Source organism: Adiantum capillus-veneris, chromosome 7 (assembly GCF_014529385.1).
Source record: "Adiantum capillus-veneris isolate H3 chromosome 7, ASM1452938v2, whole genome shotgun sequence".
Classification (NCBI taxonomy): domain Eukaryota; kingdom Viridiplantae; phylum Streptophyta; class Polypodiopsida; order Polypodiales; family Pteridaceae; genus Adiantum; species Adiantum capillus-veneris.
In genome coordinates this window covers 132,994,076-133,020,559 of record NC_140937.1, presented here as the reverse complement: position 1 = coordinate 133,020,559, position 26,484 = coordinate 132,994,076, and the positions used below count along the sequence as shown (strand labels likewise).

The following is a 26,484-nucleotide window of genomic DNA, read 5'->3' as shown; positions in this document are numbered from 1 at the left end:
TGATTGCACTTAGAAAACACATCACATCAGAAAGATCTTAGTCATTGCTTCTTGCTATAAAGCAAGGAAAGATATTTGTTTTTTTAATGGTTTCCTATAAAATTTGCACTTATTCCCAAAGTTTACTACCCTTTATTTATGTTCAGGGGACACTCCTTGTGCATGACCATGCTCCAAGCACAAGGATCTAGTGGACGTGGTGCTCACATGTTATAACCAACGGGCATGTCATTTGTATCTCTAGTACCTAGGACAAGACCTTAGAAGGTCTCTAGTTAACATGAAGGCCCATTGGCTACTAGCCTTCAACGAGTCTTGAGGTCAAGCATATACACTAGCCAACTAGAGAGCTTGGTGCAACATAGATTGACAAAAGTTGGTGGGAAGAGTAACCAAATTTGAGACCATAGAGGGAAGGAGTTGATAAAGTTGAGGGTTGAGCTCCTCCGACCCATTTGCGAGCAGGAGCTGGCACTTGATATGTGGATGCATGCCCATGTACTTTGAAAGCCCTACAGCTAGAGACGCCTCTTGTGTTCTCTCGCTCTCTCTCTTATATATATATATATATATATATATATATATATGTATACATGTATGTATATATAGATCATGTGTGTGGTGGATTGGGATAAACTTTGATCACCTAAGTGAGGTAGATTGGTTATCCTAGTTCTCTCTTGCCTAAGAGGTCTTGAGTTCAAGTATTTTCCTCTCTCTCTCTCTCTCTCTCTCTCTCTCTCGTGCGTCCCCCCATTGATTGTTCACGAGTAGATCTTCGAGGTCTGCTGGGATTGTTCCTACGTCACTAAAAGCTTCTCTCCTTCCTCTCCGCTCTCTCTCTCTCTCTCTCTCTCTCTCACACACACACACACACACACACACACACACATTTAAGTACTGATACAGTTATAGTTCTACACCTGACCAAATCAGCTTACAAACAATCTCTCATCACCTGATAGAGTCAGGGATTTTTTTCCCCACCAAAAGAGTTAGTCACCACCTCTTAAACTGGTTCCCTTCATAGGAGTGGACCCTTGAATGGGCGCACGATATAAATCCAACAAATACTATGTATACATAGCAATCCATAGAATTCAACACCCTTTCTGACAAAAATAAAATTCTCCTCTTAGGGAATTCACAAGATCTCCGTGGGATAAGTCCCTTCACTAGAGAGCTTGACCTCCTCTGGTAAAAACTACCTGTAGGTTTTTTACCAACCCCCAAATGGGGCGCATGGCGTATTCATATTACATCTTTAAACGTTTGTTGGCGATTGTGCACTTTATACCCCACTCCTTGCCTCACACTCACAAGCTTCTCTCTGCTATACATACAAGCATCGGGCTACATAGTCCTCTCCCGCTGAAGCTCTCTTGGCAACTACTGCCTGGAACATAAACCTCGGGATTCTAACCTACTAATGACCAAGTGTGGAGTAGATCCTCCCTGCCGACGCTACTAAATTCATCAACCAGATGTGCTTCACTATTTAAATGAGGTGAGGGTTGCTCTATGCTCCTCACTTAGCCTTATCCTTTGCGTATTGTGTGTGTATGTGAAAGATAGTTTTTTTGAGGGCATCCTCTGCTCGACTGTCTGCTGTGTAGCTATGGAATTGGTGGAACATGGGGATACTTCTTAGGTCGGTACCTTACCGAAAATATCTCATTTTTTGGTTTTTCAAGCATAGGATCTTCTGTTGCTTGGGTGGTGATGTGATGTATACACTGAGTTGGGCTCTGTTTTTTTCATTACGCTGCACTGTCTGGTTTTATAGGTTGGATGTTAATCATGTGTGTGGTGGATTGGGATAAACTTTGATAACCTAAGTGTGGTAGATTGGTTATCCTAGTTTCCTCTTGCCTAAGAGGTCTTGAGTTCAAGTATTTTCCCCTCTCTCTCTCTCTCTCTCTCTCTCTCTCTCTCTCTTTGGATAGATCTTTAAGGTCTCTTGGGATAACTTCCTGTGACATTAAAATCCTCTTCTTCTTCTCTCTCTCTCTCTCTCTCTCGCTCGCGCGTGTCGCCCCATTGGTTGTTCACGGGTAGATCTTTGAGGTCTAGTGGGATTGTTCCTAAAAGCTTCTCTCCTTCCTCTCTCTCTCTCTCTCTCTCTCTCTCTCTCACACACACACACACACACACACACACACACACACACACACACACACTCACTCATGCGGGCCCCCTTTGTTGTTGCTTTTGCATTGGAGAAATGGACATCGGCAATGCTCATGCATATAGCTACAAAAATTTAGGAGAATCCTCGTCAGAATACTCTCGTGTACGCAAGGCGCATCCAGCGTACACTGTCTCGCTAGTGTCGCTATAGGAGCTTCGCGCCTTCTGCATGAGCGAGTTCCTCATTTGGGCGATCCCTTCCTTCGATGAGCATGTGCTCCCATGGTTTCCCTTCATCAGAGATCAGATGGGCACCTTGGGACTTTCCCTTTAAGCCTCTCAAAAGAGTTCGTTTCAATCCCCAGAAGCTCCTCACTGCAGCAGATAGGAGGATAAACCAGGTTCCATGGCTGGCATGCCTGGTTGGGTAGGATCAATACAACAGAAGTTAGATAACTGGGCGCGCCAGCAGCGGGATCTCGTGTCGCATATTGCATCTCCTCTTCCTCAGGTGCTTCAACTTCCTAGGTGGCAGTGGGGCTGGAAATGGCACTGGCAATGGCCTTGGCAGAGTGGCCGGCTGCGAAAGGAGCAGTTGGAAGAGGAGTACAAGCGCCGGAAGGAGCAAATTCAGAGCCTTTGCAATGCCCTCAAAGCGGAAGATGTAACAGACCTCAAGGACATCCTTAGTGCCATGATACTTTCTGAGTGCGTGTACAAGGTCGGTTAATGTATCCTTTCCAGTGCCATCACAAGGTTTTGTAGCTCATATTGTCACAGCTATGGAAACATTGGTGTGTAAGCTTAAGAGAAGCCTATATTGTTTAAAGCATGCACCAAGGAACAGTATCATAAGTCTGATGCCTTCATGAAGTCTCTTGGATATAGGAGGAGTAAAATTGATTGTTGTCTTTATACGAAAAAGGTTGTGGATGGTAGTCTTCTGATCTTGATCCTTTTTGTGAATGTTATGCTTATAGCTGAAAAGAATAATTTTGAGGTTGTTGTTGAAAACTTTGAGATGAAGAATTTGGGAGAAGCAATTCATAATCTTGGCATGCGGATTGTGCATAACAGGACTAAGAGATTCTTTACTTGTCTCAAAAAGGGAACATTTGTAGAGTGCCTAAGCATTTCAATATGGAGGGGAGGGGGCAACTGATTACTACTTCATTGCCTTCATATGTGAAACTTAGTAAAGGCGGTTGTCCCAAATTTGAAGAGGAAAGGATTGAGAGGCCAAGGTTTTTTATGCATCTGTAGCTGGCTCTTTGATGTACACCATGATTGGGACTTGTCTAGCCACTAGACATTGCATTTCATTGGGAGTCATAGATTTATGGGAAATGTCAGTAGACATTGCATTTGCTTAGGAGTCATATTTTTATGGGAAATGTTGACAAGAAGCAACAGGAAGCAGTGAAAGTGAGGTACTTGAATGGTATGCAAGAGTTGTGCATTTTCTTTGGAGGTAAAGGCACATGTGATTTGTTATATGGATGCAGATTTTGTAGGGGATATAGACAACAAAAGGTCCATGACAAGCTATGTCTTTACATTCACCGAAGGTGCAGTTGCATGAAGATCTTGTTTGCAACATTGTATGTCTTATTCTTCGAGAGAATCAGAATCTTGTTTCTGTGTCACAGGCAAGCAAGCAAGCTATATGGCTTACTCGTTTATTGGGAGATTTAGGTAGAATTATTGAGGTTCTAGTTTTGCATTGTGATAGTTAAGAGTGCTATTTAGCTAGCATGGAATCCAATGTTTCATACATAGACTAAGCACAATGGTTTGGAGTATCATTTCATTCATGAGGTGCTTGAGGGCAAGCAGATCAAAGCTTGTCAACTTTTGCATAGATGACAACCCTATAGATGTAAGGTGTTACAAACTGCTGATGTGGCAAACCCTGAAGATTTGACTAACTTGCTGAAGATGATCGAGGAGTCTAAACCCTAATAGAAGAAGAAGAAGACCAACTTATAGATCCTGGCTGAGGGGCCTAAACCCTAAAAGATTTAAAGCAGAGTTTAGCTTTTGGGCCTAATTCTCTCCATATACCACTGATTTCTGCCATACACCTGATGTTTTTCCTTTGTTTTCAGCCCACATGGGGTTGTTACGTTGATTTCCCGCCCTCCCTACACCCTCTTCACCGCTCTGGACCATGCTGAGAGCGTACGAGCACGCTGAAAATCGCTGGACAGCAGCGTTCTCATCACCTCGCAATTGCGTTTTCGGTCGACAGCAGCCTCTTGGCTTGTGTTTTTCACAGAGGATGAAGTTACCTCCTGCCAGGACACCATCCAATAGTGGTCCATGTGGTCTCTCAGTGACTACTGCAGGAGATCCATTCATTCCAGCCATCATTCGGCGATTGCGCACTCCAGAGGGGGTGGTTACTTGTGGTTGCTATGGACACACCTATACACTCATCAGAGGAGTTCACACGAGATATGGCCATGCTCATGGCATATGGGATTTCGACATTCCTAGAGAAGACCACCATCTTGGGTGGACAGACGCTTACCACTTGACCTCGACACGTCAGATCACTTGCTTACATAGGAGCATCTACATGAACTCAGGGAGAGGATCTTAGATCTCTTCTTAGACAGGTTGATTGCTTGGATCTACAAATTGGAGTGGGACTTCAATGTTTTGGACTCTCTTGGAGAGTTTACCTGCGAGATGTGGGAGATAAGGCATCCCGCGACTACTTCCAGAGTCACTCGGAGCTTGGCTTGGATGGTAGTGCAGTTTCTCATCTACAGTCCTGATCATTTAGATTGCTACCTTCAGAGTTGCTTACACTCACCCTCGATAACCTTGCATTAGACTTATCCCACGACCTGGGTAGATGGCCACTCCCAGCTCATTCACATTGAGAGCCACACCGAGATGCGGTTTGGTGGTGTTGTTGGCGTGGATTTTGTTTTGGTAGACACCAGAGGTTGGAGGTAGGAGATACAGGCAAGACGGCGTAGACAAATTGGTCTGGCCTTTCCTCTTCTTAGAGGATCTTCACAGCGCAGACTGCTCAGTCTGGCTTCCCTTTATACAGGATGATTACGATGCAGACAGCTTGGTCTGATCACACCTCTTCTTAGAGGCCCTTCACAACGTAGACTGTTGAGTCTGGCTTTCCCCTTATCTTGGACCACTGTACCTACTGACAGGACACCATCCGGTGGTGGTGTGTGCGGTCTATCAATGACTGTTGCAGCTTATGGTAGCTTCTATAGTGTAGACTGTTTAGTCTGGCTTTCCTTGTTTCGGAGGATGTTTACAGTGCAGATTGCTACATCTGGTCTTCCTGGAAGTTTTCACAGCTTAGCCACTTGGCCACACTGGGTTATAGGTTCATGCATTGACAGGCTTCCGGTCATTCTCATGACGGTTCGTGGGCTTCCCCATTTTCTCTAGACAGTTTGTTTACAAACACCACGGATCCTTTTGGCCAGGACACTATTGACACTTCTTTTTACGACAAGGAGTTGTTTTCACAGTCAGTTTGGGACCTTCACGCAGTATCTTCACCCTGTATCGGTAAAGTACAACAGTTTGCTACACCGCTATTGACGCCATCTTTCCATGGAGATTTCTTGGCGATTGGGACACCCCAGACTGCTGCTACACTCATGGAGTATCCTTCAGTGGACATCGCAGGGGACATCTTCATCATTTGCCTCACATCTTCGGCTTCACGCGATTTGTTCAGCATCAGGTGCTAAGAGGGGGTGTTAGATTTCCATCACTCTGCTGCCTCAGGTCTAGGGCATACATGTACGGCTAGTATGTCTCCGGCCTGGCCACCCATTGTCTAGGTTGCTCCTGGTATGGCCGCCTGAGTTTGGGGCCGGCCACCCACCTTTGTTCGGGCGTCCTCATATATTTTCATATATCATTTTCTTGTTGGGTCGTGGGGGATTTTATCTGGCATTGCCCTACCTCCCCTTGGGCACCTATTTATGGGGCCAAGGGGGTACCCACTTCCATCATATCTAATCATTGTACGGGTCTTAATGGTTTGGGCGCTTCACCATCCGCGTCAGGTACTCCTCCCAAGGGACCAGATCAGCCAACGATCTCTCTTCTGGAAGCTAGCGCTAGCATCTTTGCAACTTTTCGTCGCGGGAACATCACCAAGTTGCCTAGCGTTTTTCACATGACCTTGCTGGCATTTTTGCAATTGCAAGCAAAGATCTGCATCTCCTACCCTAGGCACCCCTCCCTGCAACAAGATTGCACCAAACCAGCACCAGATCTGCTCTGCGTTATTCTGCCCATATCTGCGTTTTGGGGACAACTTGCGTTTTTGGACCTTGCTGCGTTTTTGAGTAGCTGCTGCATTTTAAGCAAAAGGCTGAGCTTTTGCACCTAATGGGAGAGGCCTACACCGCCTGGCACTTGCAGATCTACACTCTTGGTTAAGTATCTACATTCGGCACTTTTTTGGCATTATTTACTTGCTGTTTTCTCTTTGTTTTCATGAGAAGTGCGAGGATCCCTCACCCGCAACCTCTGCGACGCTCCCATACCGATTGGTGGCGCACTGGCACCCTGAATTCTCTGTTACAGCAACATTTTAAGCCCCGTTTGCAGCGTTTTTTGGGTGGACAGCAGGCTGATTTTTTTATCTTCTGTGCGGTTGATCACTCCCTTGCTTGTTAGGACACAATCAGGTGGTTGTCTAAGCAATTATCTTGTATTGCTACAACTTTGGAGACAGTACCTTCTTTGGCGACTTGAGATCTTTTCCATCGATCCTTAGGAGATCCATTTATTCCAGCCATCACTTGGCGGTTGCGCACTTTAAAGGGGGTGGTGACTTTAAAGGTTTGCTATGGACACACCTATGCACTCATCGGAGGAGTTCACACGAGATATGGTGTCACAAGACGGGCACCACGCGCCAATAGAAAAGAACAAACCAAATAGACTTTTAGCACTTCAATAACAACTGAATTGAGAGAGAGAGAGACGACACGCGACACGGAGTGGCGGAATTCCACCTCAGAGAGTATTAGCCCCAAACGTTGGCGCCCCTATCGGTATTTCTTTACACTGCATCAGCACAATACAAGCCGGAACTCCACCCTTTGCACCTTCTCCAGGAAGCATGCCAGAGAATGAGACCTAACCTCATATTTAAAGGCCCTTGGCCTAAAAAGCAGTTTATAGTTAAAAGCCTTCAAACTTAAAAGCATCTTGTCCAAAAGAAAAGCCAAAAAGCTGCCAACGTAAATCATGAAAATCCGTACAGCCTGCCACGTCACGAGCCAACGCAAAACGCGACTTTGCGCTAATCCGTACAGCCTGCCACGTCATCATGTCAACGCAATTTTTGGAATTCTGCCACGTCATCAGTTTTTGTGTGTGTGCGCAGGGCCTGCTTTATTTTAATCCTTTGTCACTCGGGGCCCCATCGAACGGGGTCCCCATAAGTTGGTAGGACTTCTTCTGATACTTGTTCTTCTTAGGGTTTAGGCCCCTCGGTCGACATCTGCAAGTTGATTCCATTCTTCAGGGCTTTGACACGTCAGCAGTTTGTTACATCTTTCCTTCTTGAAAGAGAGTAATCGTCCGCGATTACAACATATCTGCAAAACAACTCAAGTTAGCTAAAAAAATTTTCCGTGGGACATTCCGAGGGACAATCAATTTGCTCTTTTTATTAAGGAGTTAGCTTCTCCTTTCTGCTCTTTTGATTAAGGAGTTAGCTTCTCCTTTCGGCTGTTTTGATCAAGGAGTTAGCTTCTCCTTTCTGCTCTTTTGATCAAGGAGTTAGCTTCTCCTTTCGTCCAGATCGGAACTCTTGATATTCTGGCGTAGTAAAATTAGCCATCACACCCAGACCGTACTGATCTTCCACGGGTGTCTTGATGCACTAAAAAATTACATACCCAGGCAATCTCATCCAATTAGGTATATTCAATAATTGGCACATCACAATGCAACACAAATGCTCACATATGCATGTTACAAGACATAGAAACATAAAGCCGCCGATGAACACCCCCCCTACAAATAACCATCCAGGTCCGGGCCATAAGCTGTTCAACGACTCCCTTATCACTCCTCCCGTAAATAACCTAAAAAGGTCCGGGCCATGAGATATAGAGGCCTTTTACAACCAAACGCCCCCCAAACCGCAGCCTGCGTCGTTTGGAGGTGCTGAGAGTAACCACTGCGCAGACTTCTTAATACTCTCCCCGTAAATAACCATGCAGATCTGGGTCATGAGTAACAACAACAATACTCCCCCCGTAAATAACCACAAGGGTCCGGGCCATGAGTAAAAGCAACACTTTTCAATCATTCAATACTCCCCCCGCAAATAACCACAAGGGTCTGGGCCATGAGTATGAACAAGCATTCCCAAACATCTTTTCTCACTATTCCACCCGGGAGTAAAATCACCAATCATTGAAACCAGTATTAAAACCAGAGTCAAACAATTCAAATTGGCACCAAGACAGGTTCAAAACAGATACCATCCATTTCAAACAAAGCTTCAAACAATACTTTCTCAAACAAAGTTCAAAAGTATCTAACTATAGAACAACTAGAGAGTTCATCAGGGTTTTGTTCGGACAACCGAACTTTGAGGACGACTGGCTTGCCCTTCTGCATCACGGTGATGGTTCGGTTCCGAACTTGGAGAGTCGCATCATTCTTGTCATGCCAAGGCATGACTAATAGAACGTCACAATTGCCCAACTTCATAACGTGGAAATCGGCTTTTCCATGATAATCTTGGATAGTCACCGGACGAGCACCAATGAGTGGTACCACTTTCTGAGTTTGCCCTGTGGCTAGCTCAACTTCAATTTCTCCACCCTCTGCATCATAATCAAAGTCCATCTGCTTCAAGAATTGTGTATGGATGAAGTTCTCTGTAGCTCTTGGGTCAAAGAAAATTAGGGCTTTCAAACCGTTGACTTTGCCATATGCTCGAAACAATTCATTTGTACTTTCAAGGCGTATGCTATAGATGTCAGGTACTAATCCAATGGCCGGTTTAGCTCGTTTGGCTGGAGATGGTCCTGTGTTTTTGTCGACCGTCGACGCGGGAGTCGGCTCCGCAGGTCTGTCAGTGCGTTGGGGACAACCAAAATAGTTATGTCTTGTTTGAAAGCATCCAAAACATCCGCCTTCTTGAGTAAGGTGTCTCGTTGTTGAGGTGTCAAACGAGGCCTTTGTGGTTGACTTTCACGAGACTCGAGAATTTGTTCATTGTTGCCAAGAGTTGTGGTTAGTGGCCGGAGATTCTTCTGTGGTAAACTCTAGCTTTCCCTTAATCAGTTTGTAGCCGACTGCGGCATGGTCCATAAGCTCTTGCATGGTGGAGACTTGCTTGGATAGACAATATCCTGCAATGGTGATGGAAGTCCAATGGTGTATCGCTCGCATTGGGTCTCCAAGGGAACAATTCTAAAGCAAGACACTGGAAGGTACATGTCGAGAAACCTTTGGTTATATTCGTCCATGGTTTCTGTGGCAAGCATTTTCAAGTTGCCCCACTCTGCCAAAATCTGTAGAAGAGGTGGTTGATGCACGAATTGCTTAGCTTTTTGACGCGCAGAACAAAGCTAAAAAGCACGACAAAAAGCAGAAGAAAGGCACGGACTTCCCGGGCTATTTGGGTCGTCAGTCTACTTTTGAAAAGGCAAAGAAATAGAAGAAGCGTGTTCGATTTGAAGGAGTACCCAGTTCTGCTTCTTCTTCTTCTACTGACAATTCTTCTAGCTCATTTGACTTGAGCGAAGAAGACAGAAAGGGAAAAAAGCGAAGCAAAAAGCAACGCTTCGGAAAGGGCAAGAAAAAGGCAAAGAAGTCTAAATCTTGCCCCGTGGTTGACAGTATCGAGGACTCGTCTACAGATAGTTCGGACTCTGACGACAACAGCTTTTATGCAAAGAAGAAGAATTTTTACAAAGCCAGTATGACTTTCTGGAAGACAAAAGCAAGAAAGTCTGAGAGTTTAAGGAAGGTGGACAGTCAATCAAGTTTGACACATTTTCTGGATATAGAGATGCTCTGAAGGCTTTGTCTTTTGTATAGCAGTTTGACATCGCTTTGGCGGGAGGGCGTTACTCAATGCACTCTAAGATTAGGAGAGCTGCCTCTTACTTAAAGGGGAATGCTCGAACTTGGTGGTCCACGCTTCTATTAAACAAGACTGATCCATTTAAATGGCTGAAATTCAAGAGGCTTTTTATTTCTTCTTGGCTGATGCGAGAGTATGAACGCGATATATGAACTCCTTGGAACTATCTTCGGATGACCAAGAAGGATATAGTGGATGCTTATTGCGAAAGATTCTAGAGCTCTTTTCTACCTGTCTCTTCATTTAAGAAGATCTCATTCAAGGAACAGATTGAGCAGTTTACCTTGGGTCTACCTACAGAGATCCGAGATCACTGCTTGGAACAAAAGTCAGCTTTCATTCAGGAGTTGATGAGTCATGCGAAATGCGGCTTTGCCATTCACTTTGGCAGTTTGACCTACCCCACAGATGAGATCATGACGCAAACAGCCGAACAGACTTCGACAAATGAAAGTAGAAAGAGGAAGAGCAACCCAGAAAAGAAAGATGCACGACCCAAGCTTACTCCTCAGGAGAGAGCTCGCTTTATCAGGGAAGGGAAGTGCTTTGGATGCAAGGAAATTGGGCATATCTCCGCGAAGTGCTCTAAAAAGGCACAGAAAGAACAGAATGACAAGGACAACGAGAGGCATGAGAGTTCGAGAGCAGTTGAGGAACGTGGAAGAAAAGGCAAGATGAAAACATGACTGGTTCCAGATTGCGTGGGTACCGTTCCCAGCACGTTGGACGAGAGTACATAACTTTTCCGAGCTTGGGGCAAAGTGAGAGACCAAGAAGCCTTGATCTTCTTTGATGGAGGAGCCAAGGCCAACTTCATTTCACCGGAATTGGCGGCGCGGCTTGAGATCACTCCCGATCGCATGGGACCACTTGCAGAGGTAGTTCTAGCGGCACTCGGCAGGGACGTAGCCATTACACCTGTCATTGGCAAACTTCGATTGCATTGTCAGGGGTATTTGGGGCATGAGGACTTTTACGTAATGCCTTTGGAAGGTTGTGATGTTCTCTCGGGAATTCCCTTGTACCACGAGCAATGCCGTGGTCGACTATTGGGTGAGGAAAGCGACATTGACCACAGAGACGGGCGGAACCATTGTACTTGATATTAAACTTAAGGGCGAGTGTGTCCCTATTGTATCGGCTTCGGCCATTTCAAAGTTAATGAAATCCAGTCTGTTTGTATACTCGATCTTTATGAAAGAATTGAGTGATGAGGATAAGACAAATATGTCTGAACTTGATAAAGAACGCCAAGATTTTCTCCACTCGACAACAAGGAACAGATGAGCCCTAGCGTTAGTGGTTGGTACAGCAGATCAGCCCCGGCAACCCCAGAAGACAGCAAATCCCCTGGCGTTAGCAAGATTCCACCGCAGATTCAGCCTAGCGTTTTTGGAGCAGCATAGACACTCAGCACTTTTGCAGTTCTGGCGCGACAAGACCATCAGGGACCCCAGCGTTTTCAGTTTTCAGCATTCCGTACCCGCAGTAGAACCCCCAAACCTCGCAGATCTCACCTTCCCGCAGCAGTTCCTTGCCGCACGGGGGAATCCATCGAAGTTTGCAGTTTCAGTCCGGAGAACGCAGATTTCAGCATCTGCGTTTTCATCGCATCGTCGTCACCGACATCGTCACCGACATAGAGTCAGAATTCAACAGATAAAGATTTGCAGATTTCAGCCCTTAGCATTTTCAGATTTCAGCCCGTCTCGTCGTCGTCCTCATCGTTGGCAAGTCCAAGCATTGTAGAGATTTGTGCAATCAATAGTAGACCACTCTCGCCATCGAGAGTGGGGCCCTTGGAGGACAACGTCTCTGGTGTCGTATTCTCCTCTCTATCTGTCAGTCTCATGCATCTTCACGCAGTGTCCATTCACTTTGTTTGTGTCCATTGCACTCTCTCACTAAGGGAACGGAAGGCTCTCCCTTCCATAAGTAAAAGGAACCTTGAGCACAGTTCGGAGCACTCATCTTGAGCAAAGTTCAACATTCACTTCCGCTGCACCTTACATTGGTATCAGAGCTTTGGCAGTGTTCTGTATCACTCCAGGAAAGAACCACAAGAACTACATAGCTTGTTGAGGTCGCACGAACCCAAGTTCACTTGGACCTGTCGATTCCTAATCGTGTTTTTGAAGAGTGACAGGAAACCCAAGAAAGAAGGGCTTGTCCAGCCTCCCATTGTGCCTCTTTTCACTCATTGAGAGTGGACCGTGCACTTAGCGGCCGGCCAGTCGACGTGAGGTGGGAAAAAGCAACCTTGGTGTGAGCGCAAGGCCGCCAAGGGGTGCGCCTGCGGAAAAGAGTAGAACTCGGGTGAAGAGAAGATCCTTCTCAAACACAGATTGCAAGCGAAAGAAGAACCCAAGACCCCCAAGAACCCAAGAACCTACGACCCACAAGAACCCAAGTTCCTCGTGAACTTAAGAACCAAAGATCACAGTGGATGGTCATCACCCGAAGCAGAATGGATACTTCGCATGGAGGTGCTGGCATGAAAGTAGTGAAGAAGAATTTTCTCACCATGGAGGTTTTCCTAACCCTCCCCCTTCACCATCTACGCCAACGATTGTACCAAACCCATGGAGGCTTTGGTGAAATCAATGATGGACATGATGGCACAACAACAAGAAGCGAATCGCGTTGCGTTGGCACAACAACAAGAAGCGAATCCCGTTGCGCTAGCATAACAAGAAACGACTCGCATTACTTCGGAACAGTGCGATGTATGAAAAGAAAGAAAAGCACAAAGGAAGGAGGATGCCGAAGCAAGACGAGCGGCCTTTGAGGCCGATCGTGAGGCTCAGAGAGACCTACGCACGAAAGAATTGGTTCGACAGGTTTTTGCCTCAAAGTTTGAACCAGCCAAAGATGTTGGTAGTTCCTCAAGTGGCGTAAGCCGTGATTCGGACTCCAACAACCCAGTCACAAAGAAGTTGACTTTCAGTAAGTATGATGGTAAGATGGATGCTACGGTTATTCATTCTTGGTTGCATCAATTTAATGCTTATTTTGCGACAACTAAGAAGACAGTAAATAGCAAGGTTTTGACGGCAGCTATGTACCTTGCCGGTGATGCCATCAATTGGTACCACGCATGGCAAGAGACACAATTAGCTGCGCACCTTGAGGAAGCCGACGAATTCACGCCCCTTTCCTTCAATTGGGCTGATTTCCAAGACAAGCTCAAGGCGTGGTTTATGCCACCTCAGTACCTCGCACGATTGAAGGACGATTGGCGCGCTCTCAAGCAAAATGGTATGCCAGTTATGTCTTTCTCTAATCGTGTTTTGCAGCTAGGTACCCAATTACGCAAGGCGGATGATGAGCGCAAAGAGGCATTCCTTTATGGATTGGACGAGTATATCAAGTATGATGTCGAGGTGCTCGATCCAATTGATCTCAACAAGGCGGTAGCGATTGCTCTCGCACAAGAGATGAAGCACAACAAGGGAAAGTCCAAGGAGAACAAGACTTCCACAAGTACCTCTCAGACCTCTCAGAACTCTCAAAACGGTAAGAATGGTAAGAACGGCAACTCTTCTAACCAATCTTCCAATAGTCTCTCAAAAAAGAACTCTCAAAATGAACCTAAGGGTAAAGCTAACACAATTGCTAAACCTAAGCTCACTCCAGATGAAAAGGTAGCACAAGGAATTCTAGGAGGATACATCACGTCGGAAGAGCAAAGCACTTATTCTAAGAAAGGTCGTTGTTTTCATTGTCACATTAAGGGTCACATAAAAAGAACATGTCTTAGGCTTGACTCTAATGAATTTAAAGACTCCATAGAACCCACTTCCTCTGTCAATGCAATCAATGATAACACGAGTGTGTCCCAAGTTTCTCCTGACTCTCCCATTGATGAGTCTCTCATTAAATGTTATGGTCATATGACGGGCCAGTGTTTTGTCATATTGGTTGACCCAGGCAGTATGCTTGATGTGATCAGTCCCTCTCTTGTTGAGAGAGCCCGCCTAGAGGTTAGTCAGAAATCTCTTCTCAAGGTCTCTGGCTTCGCTCTCGGTATGGACTCTCTCATCACGAAAGAGTGCCTTGATGTGTTGTTTACAGTTCAACAAGCTGCTTTTCGTAGAATTTTTTTTGTCTCTCCTCTCTCAGGATGTGATATGATTTTGGGCATTCGATGGTTTTGTGAGCATAACCTTCTCATTGATTGGGTGGATACGTTCACTTTCAATGCCAAAAGTGACTCTCCCATTGTCATTCGTGGAGAGCAAGTTGTTCTTTCTCCATCTCTCATTTTAATGTGCAGGCGAAGATTGAACGGATTCAAGAAAAGGAGACTCTCTCGGTCTCGTCTTCTCCAAATCATGATACACAGGATTTGCATGATGATAAGCATGATGATTTGAATGATAATGATGAGTATGATGATTTGGATGACAATGACAAGCATGATGATTTGCATGAAGAAGATGTGTTTGTTAACAAGAAGGATGAGTTAGTGGATACTTTTTCTAGCGAAGCTAACCTCATTGCAGATTTGATTAATCACGAAGAACCGATCTTGGCTCTCGAGCCTAGGTCCAAAGAACCCCCACAAGAAGTACTATGTGTTCGAATGATTTGTCCGCACGCATTGTTCGAGTGTTTCATTTGTGATCGTTTCTTGTATTTTAGTCAACGTCTGTCACAAGACTGGCACCATGTGCCAATAGAAAAGAACAGATTGAACTAACTTTTAGCACTTCAATAACAACTGAATTGAAAGAGAGAGAGAGAGACGACACGCGACACGGAGTGGCGGAATTCCACCCCAGAGAGTATTGGCCCCAAACCTTGGCGCCTCTTTCGGTATTTCTTTATATTATTTCCGATTCACAAAGTACAACAGCCGAAGAGCACCTGCTTTGCAATCTGCACGCTAAAAAGTGCCAGAGAGGGTCCCCGAGCCTCATATTTAAAGACCCAAAGCCTAAAAGCATCAAATATGAAAAGCTGACCCCAAAAAATCACTTTCCTAAAATTTCGGGATTTCCCTAAAAATCCGCCGCGAATTCCGGGACGTCCGTTGTAACTAAGTCAGACTTTGTAAATAATTAATTTATTTACGAGAAAAGAATTATCTAATCAGTTGTGTGCACATCAGAATAGATCTAACAATTTCTGGGGCCTCAAGTGCGCCCAAGTTTGGGCCAGAGCACCTCAGGGAGACCCTAGCAGAAAAATACCCTGAAGCCCTAGTGATTGGGAAATCGGGTCTTCAATGAAGGTAGATAGTAGCCTCAGATTGCAGGCTCAGAAAAAAAATTACGCGCGCTAGTGCAAGCACAGGAATGAGATGGGGTCCTTAGAACAACAATAATCCTAAGGCCTGAATTATTTTACGGCCTTAGGATAAGTCAATTAAATTATTTTAAATTGTCTACGCTGGACCAAATGGCCGGACAAGTGCGAACAGGTAATGCCAGAGCATTGCTGGTACGGCAATGCGCTAGGGAGCAGATAAAGTTTTCATTTGTTGCATCTATGTGTGTAGTTGTGCACTTAATTGCACATTTCATTAACTAGCATAGGATTTTTAAAGTCAAAAGTTGAATGGTTTAAAAGTTTTAAAGTAAGTGTGCCACTTGGCACACTTTCCCATGCAATCTCTCTCTCCCTTGACTCTCTCTCTTCATGCTAGCGCCCCCTCTTCTGGGAGGCTATAAGAGAGTAGCCCCTCCCCCTCTTGCCAGGTTGGTAGTGCACTACCCCCTCCCAAGTTGACCATCCTCTACGCAGTGAAGCTCTCTATTGAAGCTTGAGAGAAGCACCTTGTGGTGTATGTGGCATAGTTACCGGGGAACGCCCCCTAGCCCCCGTTCCGGCGTTCCGGGGGGACAGTTTCCTTCCCGAACGTTCCGAAACGTCCCGAAACGTTTGACGTTCCGGGTGGCTAGTGCAAACCGGAACGGCCGTTCCGGAACGTTCCGAACGTCCCCAGAACGTTCCGGAATGCCCCTGGAACGGCCAACGGCTACAAACAAATATGGCAAAAATTGAAAAAATTGAAGTAAATGTTTGGGCTTCTTTTTGAAGTGTGCAAGGCCTCAAGGACTCATAAAATGCACCCCCCTCCCCCTTTCTCTCCACAAGCTAATCCTCAAGGCTCAAGCTCTCTCCCTCTCACACTCTCAAGATCTCTCTCTCTCAAGAGTCACTCTCTCAAGGCTCAAGGCTTTAAGCCTTCAAGCTCTCTTCCTCTCCCTCCCACTCTCTCAAATCTCTCCCTCTCCCTCTCACTCTCTCGAGTCTCTCTCTCTCTCTCTCTCTCTCTCTTTCACATCATCTAGTCATAGCAAGATTGAATGGTCTTCAAAACGAGTTTTTTGTGAGTATTAGAGTCAAAGCACTCTAATACTCCTTGTATTTAAACACAAGGAGCTAAAAAATGCACTATTTGGGTGTTTTTTATACCTCCCGTTCCGCGCCGTTCTCGTTCCGAACCCCTAGCCGTTCCCCCGTTCCGCGGGGATCCCGTCGCTGTTCCCGTTCCGCGTTCCGGGTAACTATGGTATGTGGAGCCTCTGAGCACCCATCACCTAGAACAAGGCCTCTCATGGTTGCTTGCAGCTTTGGGAGAAGTTTCATCGTGTAAAGTAGTAGAAAACTCTCTTTCTCCCTTGTCTAGCTGCTGCAAATTCCCTGTTTTCAGCCCCTAATCACTTGTATTAGGGTGAATTTCAGCAAAGTCTTAATAGAATCTCATTCCCCACTACCTACTCTACACATACACCAGGTTTGGAGCATTTCCATCGCGAAAAGGACCTCCAACTTGGCATTGGAACACGCTCAGGTAACAATTTCTGGTTATATGCAGAAAATTACACCAAGGGTGTGTGTGCGTTTTGCATGTTTCTGTGGTTGGTTAATTGTAGGAATGATTACGTCCAAAGTGGCACAGTTAGTGGAAGATAGACCCTCATTGGTGAGAGCTTCCGATGAGTTTTGTGGAAGGTAGACTCTCCCCTACGAGAGCTTCCCAAAATCTCGCAGAAGAGGATAGATCCTCTCAGTAGCTAGAGAGCAGTTCTTCTACTCTCTCAGTCAGAAGCAGAAAAAGGACAAGAAAGAATAGAGGACGGGCTTTCGCCCTGTTCCTGTGCTTGTAAAGATTCTCCCTTAGTAATAAAGATATTCTCTTTATGGGGGGGGACCAGCCCATCTTCTGGCCCCCAATGAAGTGTCAAGCTTTCTCTCTCTCTCTCTAATTCTCTTGAGTATTTGAAGTGCAATTAAACGTCAGTTCACGCTTCCGTATTTTTTTTGTGGCAGTGGTATCAGAGCAAGGTCATCTCTCTCTTCCTTAAGGGATTGACGACTCTTGGCAGACTGCAGAAATGGGAGGACGCGAGATAGAGTTCTCTCTCCTTCAACAGCAGGTGGAAGAGTTGCAAAAAGCTCTCTCCCATCCAGAAGTCCAAAAGATTCTCCATACTCTTGAGAAAGGGAAGGAGAAAAGCCGATGGGGTCGGGAGAAATCCCGCAGAACCCAAAGGCGCCAGAACCAAGGAAAGATCCTTTGATTGGAACCTCCCGCATGCACGAGAGGCACAGGAAACTTCTAGAACGTCATGTGCGGTTTAACCCAAAGGTTCGAGAGCAGGATCCCCCTGATTCCCCTCAGTTCTCTCATGAAGGATCTGGATGACATAGTTGCTCCGAAAGACATGTTCGTGGAAGATCCATCGCAACAAGAAGTGCATTCAAGGGAAAAGACTCCTGTCCATAAGGAGTCTTAAGCATAGAAAGAAGGAGCACCACAGGCAGAAAACATTCAAGTCAGGAGACAAAGATGTGAAATTCGACACCTACAATGGACGGCATGATAATGACAAAGCTTTGGCTTTCATCCGCGCCAATTTGAAGTTGCATTTGGTGAAGGGAATTTTAAAGAAAGATCCAAGCTTCGCCATGTCAGTATGTACCTGAAAGGCACCGCCAGCAGTTGGTGGTTAACCCTTATCCTGGAAGATCGCAAACCCCAAGATTGGACTGCTTTCAAGAAGGAGTTCTACGCACAGTTCCTTCCTCTAGACTATGAGGAAGAGGTAAAGAAAGAATGGGATCGACTTTCACAGTCAGAGAACGAAACTGTTCCACGCTATGTGGATAGGTTTTGGGACGTTCTCTTGAAAGTCACTCCATTCAAGAAGATTGACGATTCGGAGAAGATGCGCAAGTTTGAAGCAGGTTTGCATGAAGCCTTGCAAAAGGCTATAAAGCTTTACCCTCGAGGTAACTTGCAGATACTTATGGAATCAGCCCGCATAGCTGATGGAATACATGACAAGGGCACTCCCAGGAAGATGGAGCAAAGCACTTACCATGCCAAGCAGAAGGCTCTCCATGAGCAGCCTACCTCTACTTCTTCTTCTCAAAAGAAAAAAAGAACCGCCTCCGAAGTAGAAGCAAAGCTAAACCAACCCAAGAAAGGGAGATATCTCTCTCCTGTTGAGTTACGAACTTACATTAGTAAAGGAAGATGCTTCAAGTGTGGACAAGTTGGTCATATGAAGGGTGACTGTCCTACCAAACCTCCACAACCACCCTCTTCCAATGCAGTCCCAGATGTACAGGGAAATACAGCCAAGGATGGAAAAGAAAGAGCTCTTCTTAAAGCATGGGGTAGTATCAACAACCAACGGGCTCTCATTTTGTTTGACCCTGGCAGTACAGACAACTTCATCTCTACAAAGCTAGTTGATGACCTGAACTTGCAGCCCAATCGTTTTGGAGTTTCTATTCAAGCACAGTCTGCTTTCAAAGGGCAGAACTCAAACTCTACTCCAATCATTGGGAAGTTGAATCTAAAGGTCGACAACTACAAGGATCAAGAGTCTTTCTTACTAGCTTCACTTGAAGGATGCGATGTTATCTTGGGAATGCCTTGGCACTACAAGATGCATCCCATTCCTAACTATGTTCAGAAAACCTTATCCTTTGCTCATAAAGGAAAGGAGTATCTTGTACTTGCAGATGCAGGTGATTGGCGTATCCCTATCGCCAATCACATTGCCATTAAGAAAGAAATGAAAAAGTGTGTTTCAACGTACTTGATTTTTGCAAGAGAGAGAGATGTGTCTGTTTCACAACTTTCTTCCTCTTTAGAGCAAAAAAGACTTAAGTTATTAGAAAGTTATAAAGATTGTTTTGCAGATGAACTTCCAAATGAACTCCCACCTCCTCGACCTGAGGATCACACAATTGATTTGATCCCAGGAAGTTCTCCTCCAAATCAGCCCCCTTATCGAGTTAGTCTAATGCAGCAAGAGGAAATTCTTAAGCAGGTTAACGAACTTTTGGAGAAGGGCTTAATAAGGCCTAGTACTTCTCCATATTGTTCACCTGTCTTGCTAGTACAGAAAAAGGATGGCACATTCCGCATGTGCATAGATTATAGATCTCTAAACAAGATCACAATCAAGAATCGATTTCCAATCCCTCGGATTGACGACATTCTTGACAAGTTACAAGGAGCAAGTGTTTTTAGTCGTATAGACTTGAAGAGCGGTTATCATCATATCCGCATAGCTCCTCAGGATGTGCATAAGACTTCATTTAGAACAACCTTCGGGTTGTATGAATTCTTAGTGATGCCTTTTGGACTCACTAATGCACCAGCCACATTCAACAGAATGATGGATAGAATCTTCCACTCATATAGAAGCTTCACAGGCGTTTTCTTTGATGACGTCTTAATCTTCTCAGAGACGGAAGACGAACACTATAAGCATCTCGCCTTAGTGTTTGAAGAATTACGCAAACACAAATTATTTGTGAATGCTAAGAAGAGTGAGTTCTTTCTAAAAGAAATCCACTATTTGGGCCATATAGTATCTCACAATCAGGTGAGAATGGACCATGGTGACCAAAGAAAATATCTTCGCCGCAGATGAATTTGTACGCAATATTGATATTGCCCATCAACAAGTAAAGCAAGCGATTCTTCGTACTCAAGAGCAACAGAAGAGAAAAGCAGACAAGCACAGAAGGAATCTCAATCTTGAAAATGAACAATATGTCCTGCTTCGGTTTGAGAAAGCTAGATTGAAAAAGCGGGTCGGCAAAGGGAAAGTTGTCAAACTTTCCCATAGATTTTACGGCCCTTTCAAAATTACAGATGAAGTCAATGACGTGACTTTCAGATTGGATTTGCCTTCTCACTGGCGCATCCATAATGCTTTTCATGTCAATCTCCTTCGACCATATATTGGACCTCCTCTGGTGGCGCCAGTACAAGAAGATCCTCCATAGGTCGAAGAGACTGAGGAAATCCTTCAACCTGAACAGATAATACACCACTCGGAGAGACAACTCGAGTCGAGGAGTCTACATCGAAAGTATTTAGTCAAGTTCAAGAATTACACTCCTTTAGATGCAAAGTGGATGACTGAGTCCGATCTTAAGGACTACCCAGACATCTTGCACAGTTATGTTGACGCTCTACAGTTGAGGTCAACTGTTTAGAACCAAGAGGGATGTAACTAAGTCAGACTTTGTAAATAATTAATTTATTTACGAGAAAAGAATTATCTAATCAGTTGTGTGCACATCAGAATAGATCTAACAGTTTCTGGGGCCTCAAGTGCGCCCAAGTTTGGGCCAGAGCACCTCAGGGAGACCCTAGCAGAAAAATACCCTGAAGCCCTAGTGATTGGGAAATCGGGTCTTCAATGAAGGGGTAGATAGTAGCCTCATATTTCAGGCTCAGAAAAAAAATTACGCGCGCTAGTGCAAGCACAGGAATGAGATGGGGTCCTTAGAACAACAATAATCCTAAGGCCTGAATTATTTTACGGCCTTAGGATAAGTCAATTAAATTATTTTAAATTGTCTACGCTGGACCAAATGGCCGGACAAGTGCGAACAGGTAATGCCAGAGCATTGCTGGTACGGCAATGCGCTAGGGAGCAGATAAAGTTTTCATTTGTTGCATCTATGTGTGTAGTTGTGCACTTAAGTGCACATTTCATTAACTAGCATAGGATTTTTAAAGTCAAAAGTTGAATGGTTTAAAAGTTTAAAAGTAAGTGTGCCACTTGGCACACTTTCCCATGCAATCTCTCTCTCTCCCTTGACTCCCTCTCTTCATGCTAGCGCCCCCTCTTCTGGGAGGCTATAAGAGAGTAGCCCCTCCCCCTCTTGCCAGGTTGGCAGTGCACTACCCCCTCCCAAGTTGACCATCCTCTACGCAGTGAAGCTCTCTATTGAAGCTTGAGAGCAGCACCTTGTGGTGTATGTGGAGCCTCTGAGCACCCATCACCTAGAACAAGGCCTCTCATGGTTGCTTGCAGCTTTGGGAGAAGTTTCATCGCGTAAAGTAGTAGAAAACTCTCTTTCTCCCTTGTCTAGCTGCTGCAAATTTCTTCTTTTCAGCCCCTAATCACTTGTATTAGGGTGAATTTCAGCAAAGTCTTAATAGAATCTCATTCCCCACTACCTACTCTACACATACACCAAGTTTGGAGCATTTCCATCACGAAAAGGACCTCCAACTTGGCATTGGAACACACTCAGGTAACAATTTCTGGTTATGTGCAGAAAATTACAGCAAGCGTGTGTGTGTGTGTTTTGCATGTTTCTGTGGTTGGTTAATTGCAGGAATGATTATGTCCAAAGTGGCACAGTTAGCGGAAGATAGACCCTCATTCGTGAGAGCTTCCGATGAGTTTTGTGGAAGGTAGACTCTCCCCTACGAGAGCTTCCCAAAATCTCGCAGAAGAGGATAGATCCTCTCAGTAGTTAGAGAGCAGTTCTTCTACTCTCTCAGTCAGAAGCAGAAAAGGAACAAGAAAGAATAGAGGACGGGTTTCGCCCCGTTCTTGTGATTGTAAAGATTCTCCCTTAGAATAAAGATATTCTCTTTATGGGGGGGGACCAGCCCATCTTCTGGTCCCCAATGAAGTGTCAAGCTTTCTCTCTCTCTCTCTCTCTCTCTCTCTCTCTCTCTCTCTCTCTCTCTCTCTCTCTAATTCTCTTGAGTATTTGAAGTGCAATTAAATGTCAGTTCACGCTTCCGTATTTTTTGTGACATCCGTACAGGTGCCACATCATCATATTTTGATGTGCAAAGTCTTTTTAGCGTGTTCTGCTTTATTTTTAATGCCTTTATGTCACTTGGGGCCCCATCGGACCGGGTCCCCATAAGTTGGTAGGACTTCTTCTTCTGTTGCTTGTTCTTCTTAGGGTTTCTAGAATTAGGGTTTGTAGGTTTTAGGGTTAGGGTTTTCAGAATTAGGGTTTTAGCGTTTAGGGTTTCTGGCAGAAATTAGGGTTAGGGTTTCTGCTCTCGGGCAGCCACATCATCGGTAATTTGGCTCCATTCTTTAGGCTTTGAAACGTCAGCAGTTTGTTACATCTACCCTTCTTGAAAGAGAGTAATCGTCCATGATTACAACATTTCTGCAAAACAACTCAAGTTAGCTTAAAAATTTCCGAGGGTCATTCCGAGGGACAATCAGTTTGCTCTTTTTATTAAGGAGTTAGCTTCTCCTTTCTGCTCTTTTGATCAAGGAGTTAGCTGCTCCTATCGGGCTGTTTTGATCAAGGAGTTAGCTTCTCCTTTCGTCCATATCGGAACTCTTGATAGTCCGGCGTAGTAAAATTAGCCATCACACCTAGACCGTACTGATCTTCCACGGGTGTCTTGATGCACTAAAATTACATACCCAGGCAATCTCATCCAATTAGGAATATTCAGTGGTTGGCACATCACAATGCAACACAAATGCTCACATATGCATGTTACAAGACATAGAAACATAAAGCCGCCGATGAACACTCCTCCCGCATAACCTAAGAAGGTCCGGGCCGGGAGATATTCAACGACTCCCTCATCACTCCTCCCGCACAACCTAAAAAGGTCCGAGCCGGCAGATATAGAGGCCTTTTACAACCAAACGTCCCCCCAGACCGCAGCCTGCGTCGTTTGGAGGTGCTGAGAGCAACCACTGCTCAGACTTCTTAATACTCCTCCCGCATAACCATCTAGGTCCGGGCCGAGAGTCACGACAACAATCCCCCAGGCATCGGCCTGCGTCGTTCGGAGGTTTTCAAACATACAACGAAACGCTTCCCAGGCATCAGCCTGCGTCGTTCCGAGGTTCAAACAATACCAAAACAGTATTTCTCACTTCTCCACCCGGGAGTAAAAATCACCAATCATTGAAACCAGTATCAAACCAGAGTCAAACAATTCAAATCGGCACCAAAACAGGTTCAAAACAGATACCATCCATTTCAAACAAATTCCAAACAGGATCACCAAACAAGATGAAACAAAACTCAAACTTAAAAAGCAATCTCGACATTAGTCGAGCTCGAAAAGTCGACTGACTTTCCATCTTGAAACCTGCACCGAAAATTAGGATTAGGTGCCTTCCATGAGGTCGTAGCCGAGCACGGCATGGTCCATCAACTCTTGGACAGACAATGTTTCTTTGGCGGCGATGGTAGTCCCAAGAGATAGCAATCACACTAAACCTCCAAGGTCATCTGCTCGTGAAGAGATATCTACTGGGAGATGTCGAGAAACTTCAAGTTATAATCTGCTAGGGTTTCCATGGTAAGCATTTCAGGATACCCCACTCTGCCAGAAGTTGTACTCTGAAGGAAGATGTCAGAAACCATATAACTTCGGGCAAAAATTTTCTTGAAAGCTTGCCAAGTACTTGGAGTATGCCGCTTGGTAGCTGTAGACATCAACATCTGCATGGCACTGCTTCTGAGAAAACAGCGACTTGAAACAAATCTGGATCCTTCTCTTGCAAGGGATCTTAATTGGCTTATGCCCTGTAAGACATGAGCGGTGAAGACGGGAGCGCGCCCGATGCGCGATGAAGTAAGGGTGAGAGTGGCTGATACCTCAAATATAATTCAATTGCAATAGCTCTGTCTGCTCTTTTGTAGGACCGGTATGCTTTCAGAAAAGCACACGCCTGATGCTCTGATACCACTGTCACAAGACGGGCACCACGTGCCAATAGAAAAGAACAGATTGAACAAACTTTTAGCACTTCGATAACAACTGAACTGAAAGAGAGAGAGAGACGACACGTGACATGGAGTGGCAGAATTCCACCCCAGAGAGTATTGGCCCCAAACCTTGGCGCCCCTTTCGGTACTTATTTATATTACTGTCGATTCACAAAGTACAACAGCCGAGGAGCACCCGCTCTGCAATCTGTACGCTAAAAAGTGCCAGAGAGGGCTCCCAAGGCTCATATTTAAAGGCCCAAAGCCTAAAAGCATCAAATATGAAAAGCTGACCCCAAAAAATCACTTTCCTAAAATTTCGGGATTTCCCTAAAAATCCGCCGCGAATTCCGGGACGTCCGTACAGGTGCCACATCATCATATTTTGATGTGCAAAGTCTTTTGAGTGTGTTGTGCTTTATTATAATGCCTTTATGTCACTTGGGGCCCCATCGGACGGGGTCCCCATAAGTTGGTAGGACTTCTTCTTCTGTTGCTTGTTCTTCTTAGGGTTTGCAGGTTTTAGGGTTAGGGTTTCCAGAATTAGGGTTTCAGCAGTTAGGGTTTCTGTCAGAAATTAGGGTTAGGGTTTCTTCTCTTGGGCAGCCGCATCATCTGTAAGTTGGCTCCATTCTTTAGGCTTTGACACGTCAGCAGTTTGTTACAGCGTCTTTATGTAATCACTTTTCCTAGGCATGACGTTCCACTCATGAATGAGCACGGATGTAATGCATTCACGGAAGTCACATTCCATGTCTCTTCCTTGGCACGACACAGTTGTAGAAAGAGCACAAGAAAGTATGAGTACCAAGCATGGGCATTTCAGTTGTGAATTGCCACAGTTGATTGATTTAGGTCAGCAAGATAAGATTAGATCTCATTGTTTGCGTGTGTGTGGTGAACAGTTTGGCACTCCGCCTCTATGTTCATCTACATTGCATGCACAGTTTGTTCGACAAACGAGATTTTTTCCAATCACTTTACATGGAATAGGTATGTTCTTGGTTTTGTGTTGGAAATGGTTTCAAGAATTTTTGGAGATTCTTGAAGAAGAAAGAAGCACGACTCTAGATGAAGTTGAAGCCTCGAAGGAGCCACATAAGACTTTGTGTTGCTTTCGCGCGGCCCAAAGAAGCAAGCGTTGCAGACCTTTATGAAGTTCAAGTACCGCACGACCCACACATCAGAGTGGGCCGGCGAAGAGTCCCTTCCAGGATTCCGGATGCTATTGGCGATCTTACTCGACGCCATACAGTTCGGTACCAGTACCTCACTTTGAAAAGGAGGGGATGTCACGTGACACATCCAACCCTATGTGTCCGTGGACAAGCTACAGCACAACCATGGTTCAGTCAGTCAAGTCAGTTTGGAATAGGAAGTGATCTGACACTTTTGTGAGTCTGTTTGCAGACCGTGCATGTCCAGACACTTAGATTAGATGCATATCCTTTGGTTGCACACAACATGATCATCAGATTCCAGTCAAATCCCATCACTAGCATTTTTACAGTGCATAGACCTATTTTCCCTATTTTTGACATTTTTCACTTATTTATCAAGTGACTTTTGTTGGAAACTGAGTAGGGCAAATTCCATAAGTTTGCATAAACAGAAACCTAGCGCTAGCACTTTCTGACAGAAGAGGCAGCAGGAGCACCTTGCTCAACAAGCAACTTCTCAGCAGGACACCCCCAGATGGCCTAGCGTTTTTGCAGCCCCCGCAATGACCAAGCGTTTTGGACAAGATCAGCCTAGCGTTTTGCTTTGGCAGGACTACTGGCGACAACAAGGAACATATCAGCCCTAGCGTTAGTGGTTGGTACAAGAGATCAGCCCCGACAACCCCAGAAGACAGCAGATCACCTAGCGTTAGCAAGATTCTACGCAGAAGACAGTTTTCAGCCTAGCGTTTTTGGAGCAGCATAGACACTCAGCGTTTTTGCAGTTCCGGTGCGACAAGACCATCGGGAACCTCAGCGTTTTCAGTTTTCGCATTTTGTACCCGCAGTAGAACCCCCAAACCTCGCAGATCTCACCTTCCCACAACAGTTCCTCGCCGCACGGTGGAATCCATCGAAGTTTGCAGTTTCAGCCCGGAGAACGCAGATTTCAGCATCTGTGTTTTCAGCGTGTCGTCATCGCATCGTCGTCATCGACATCGTCATCGACATAGAGTCAGAATTCAGCAGATAACGATTTGCAGATTTCAGCCCTTGGCATTTTCAAATTTCAGCCCGTCTCGTCGTCGTCCTCAT

The 26,484-nt window shown here is 45.2% G+C and overlaps 1 protein-coding gene across 1 annotated transcript in view; it reads left to right on the top strand.

Annotated features, from left to right (window-relative positions):
• The first annotated feature begins 2,241 nt into the window (after nt 1–2,241).
• The window catches only part of LOC147454650 (lipase class 3 family protein), a 102,660-nt gene continuing 78,417 nt past the window's right edge, over nt 2,242–26,484 (top strand). The window contains exon 1 of the mRNA XM_086516532.1: nt 2,242–2,851. Coding sequence (XP_086372658.1) covers nt 2,537–2,851 — 315 coding nt within the window. The 5' untranslated portion in view covers nt 2,242–2,536. The remainder of the gene's footprint in view (nt 2,852–26,484) is intronic.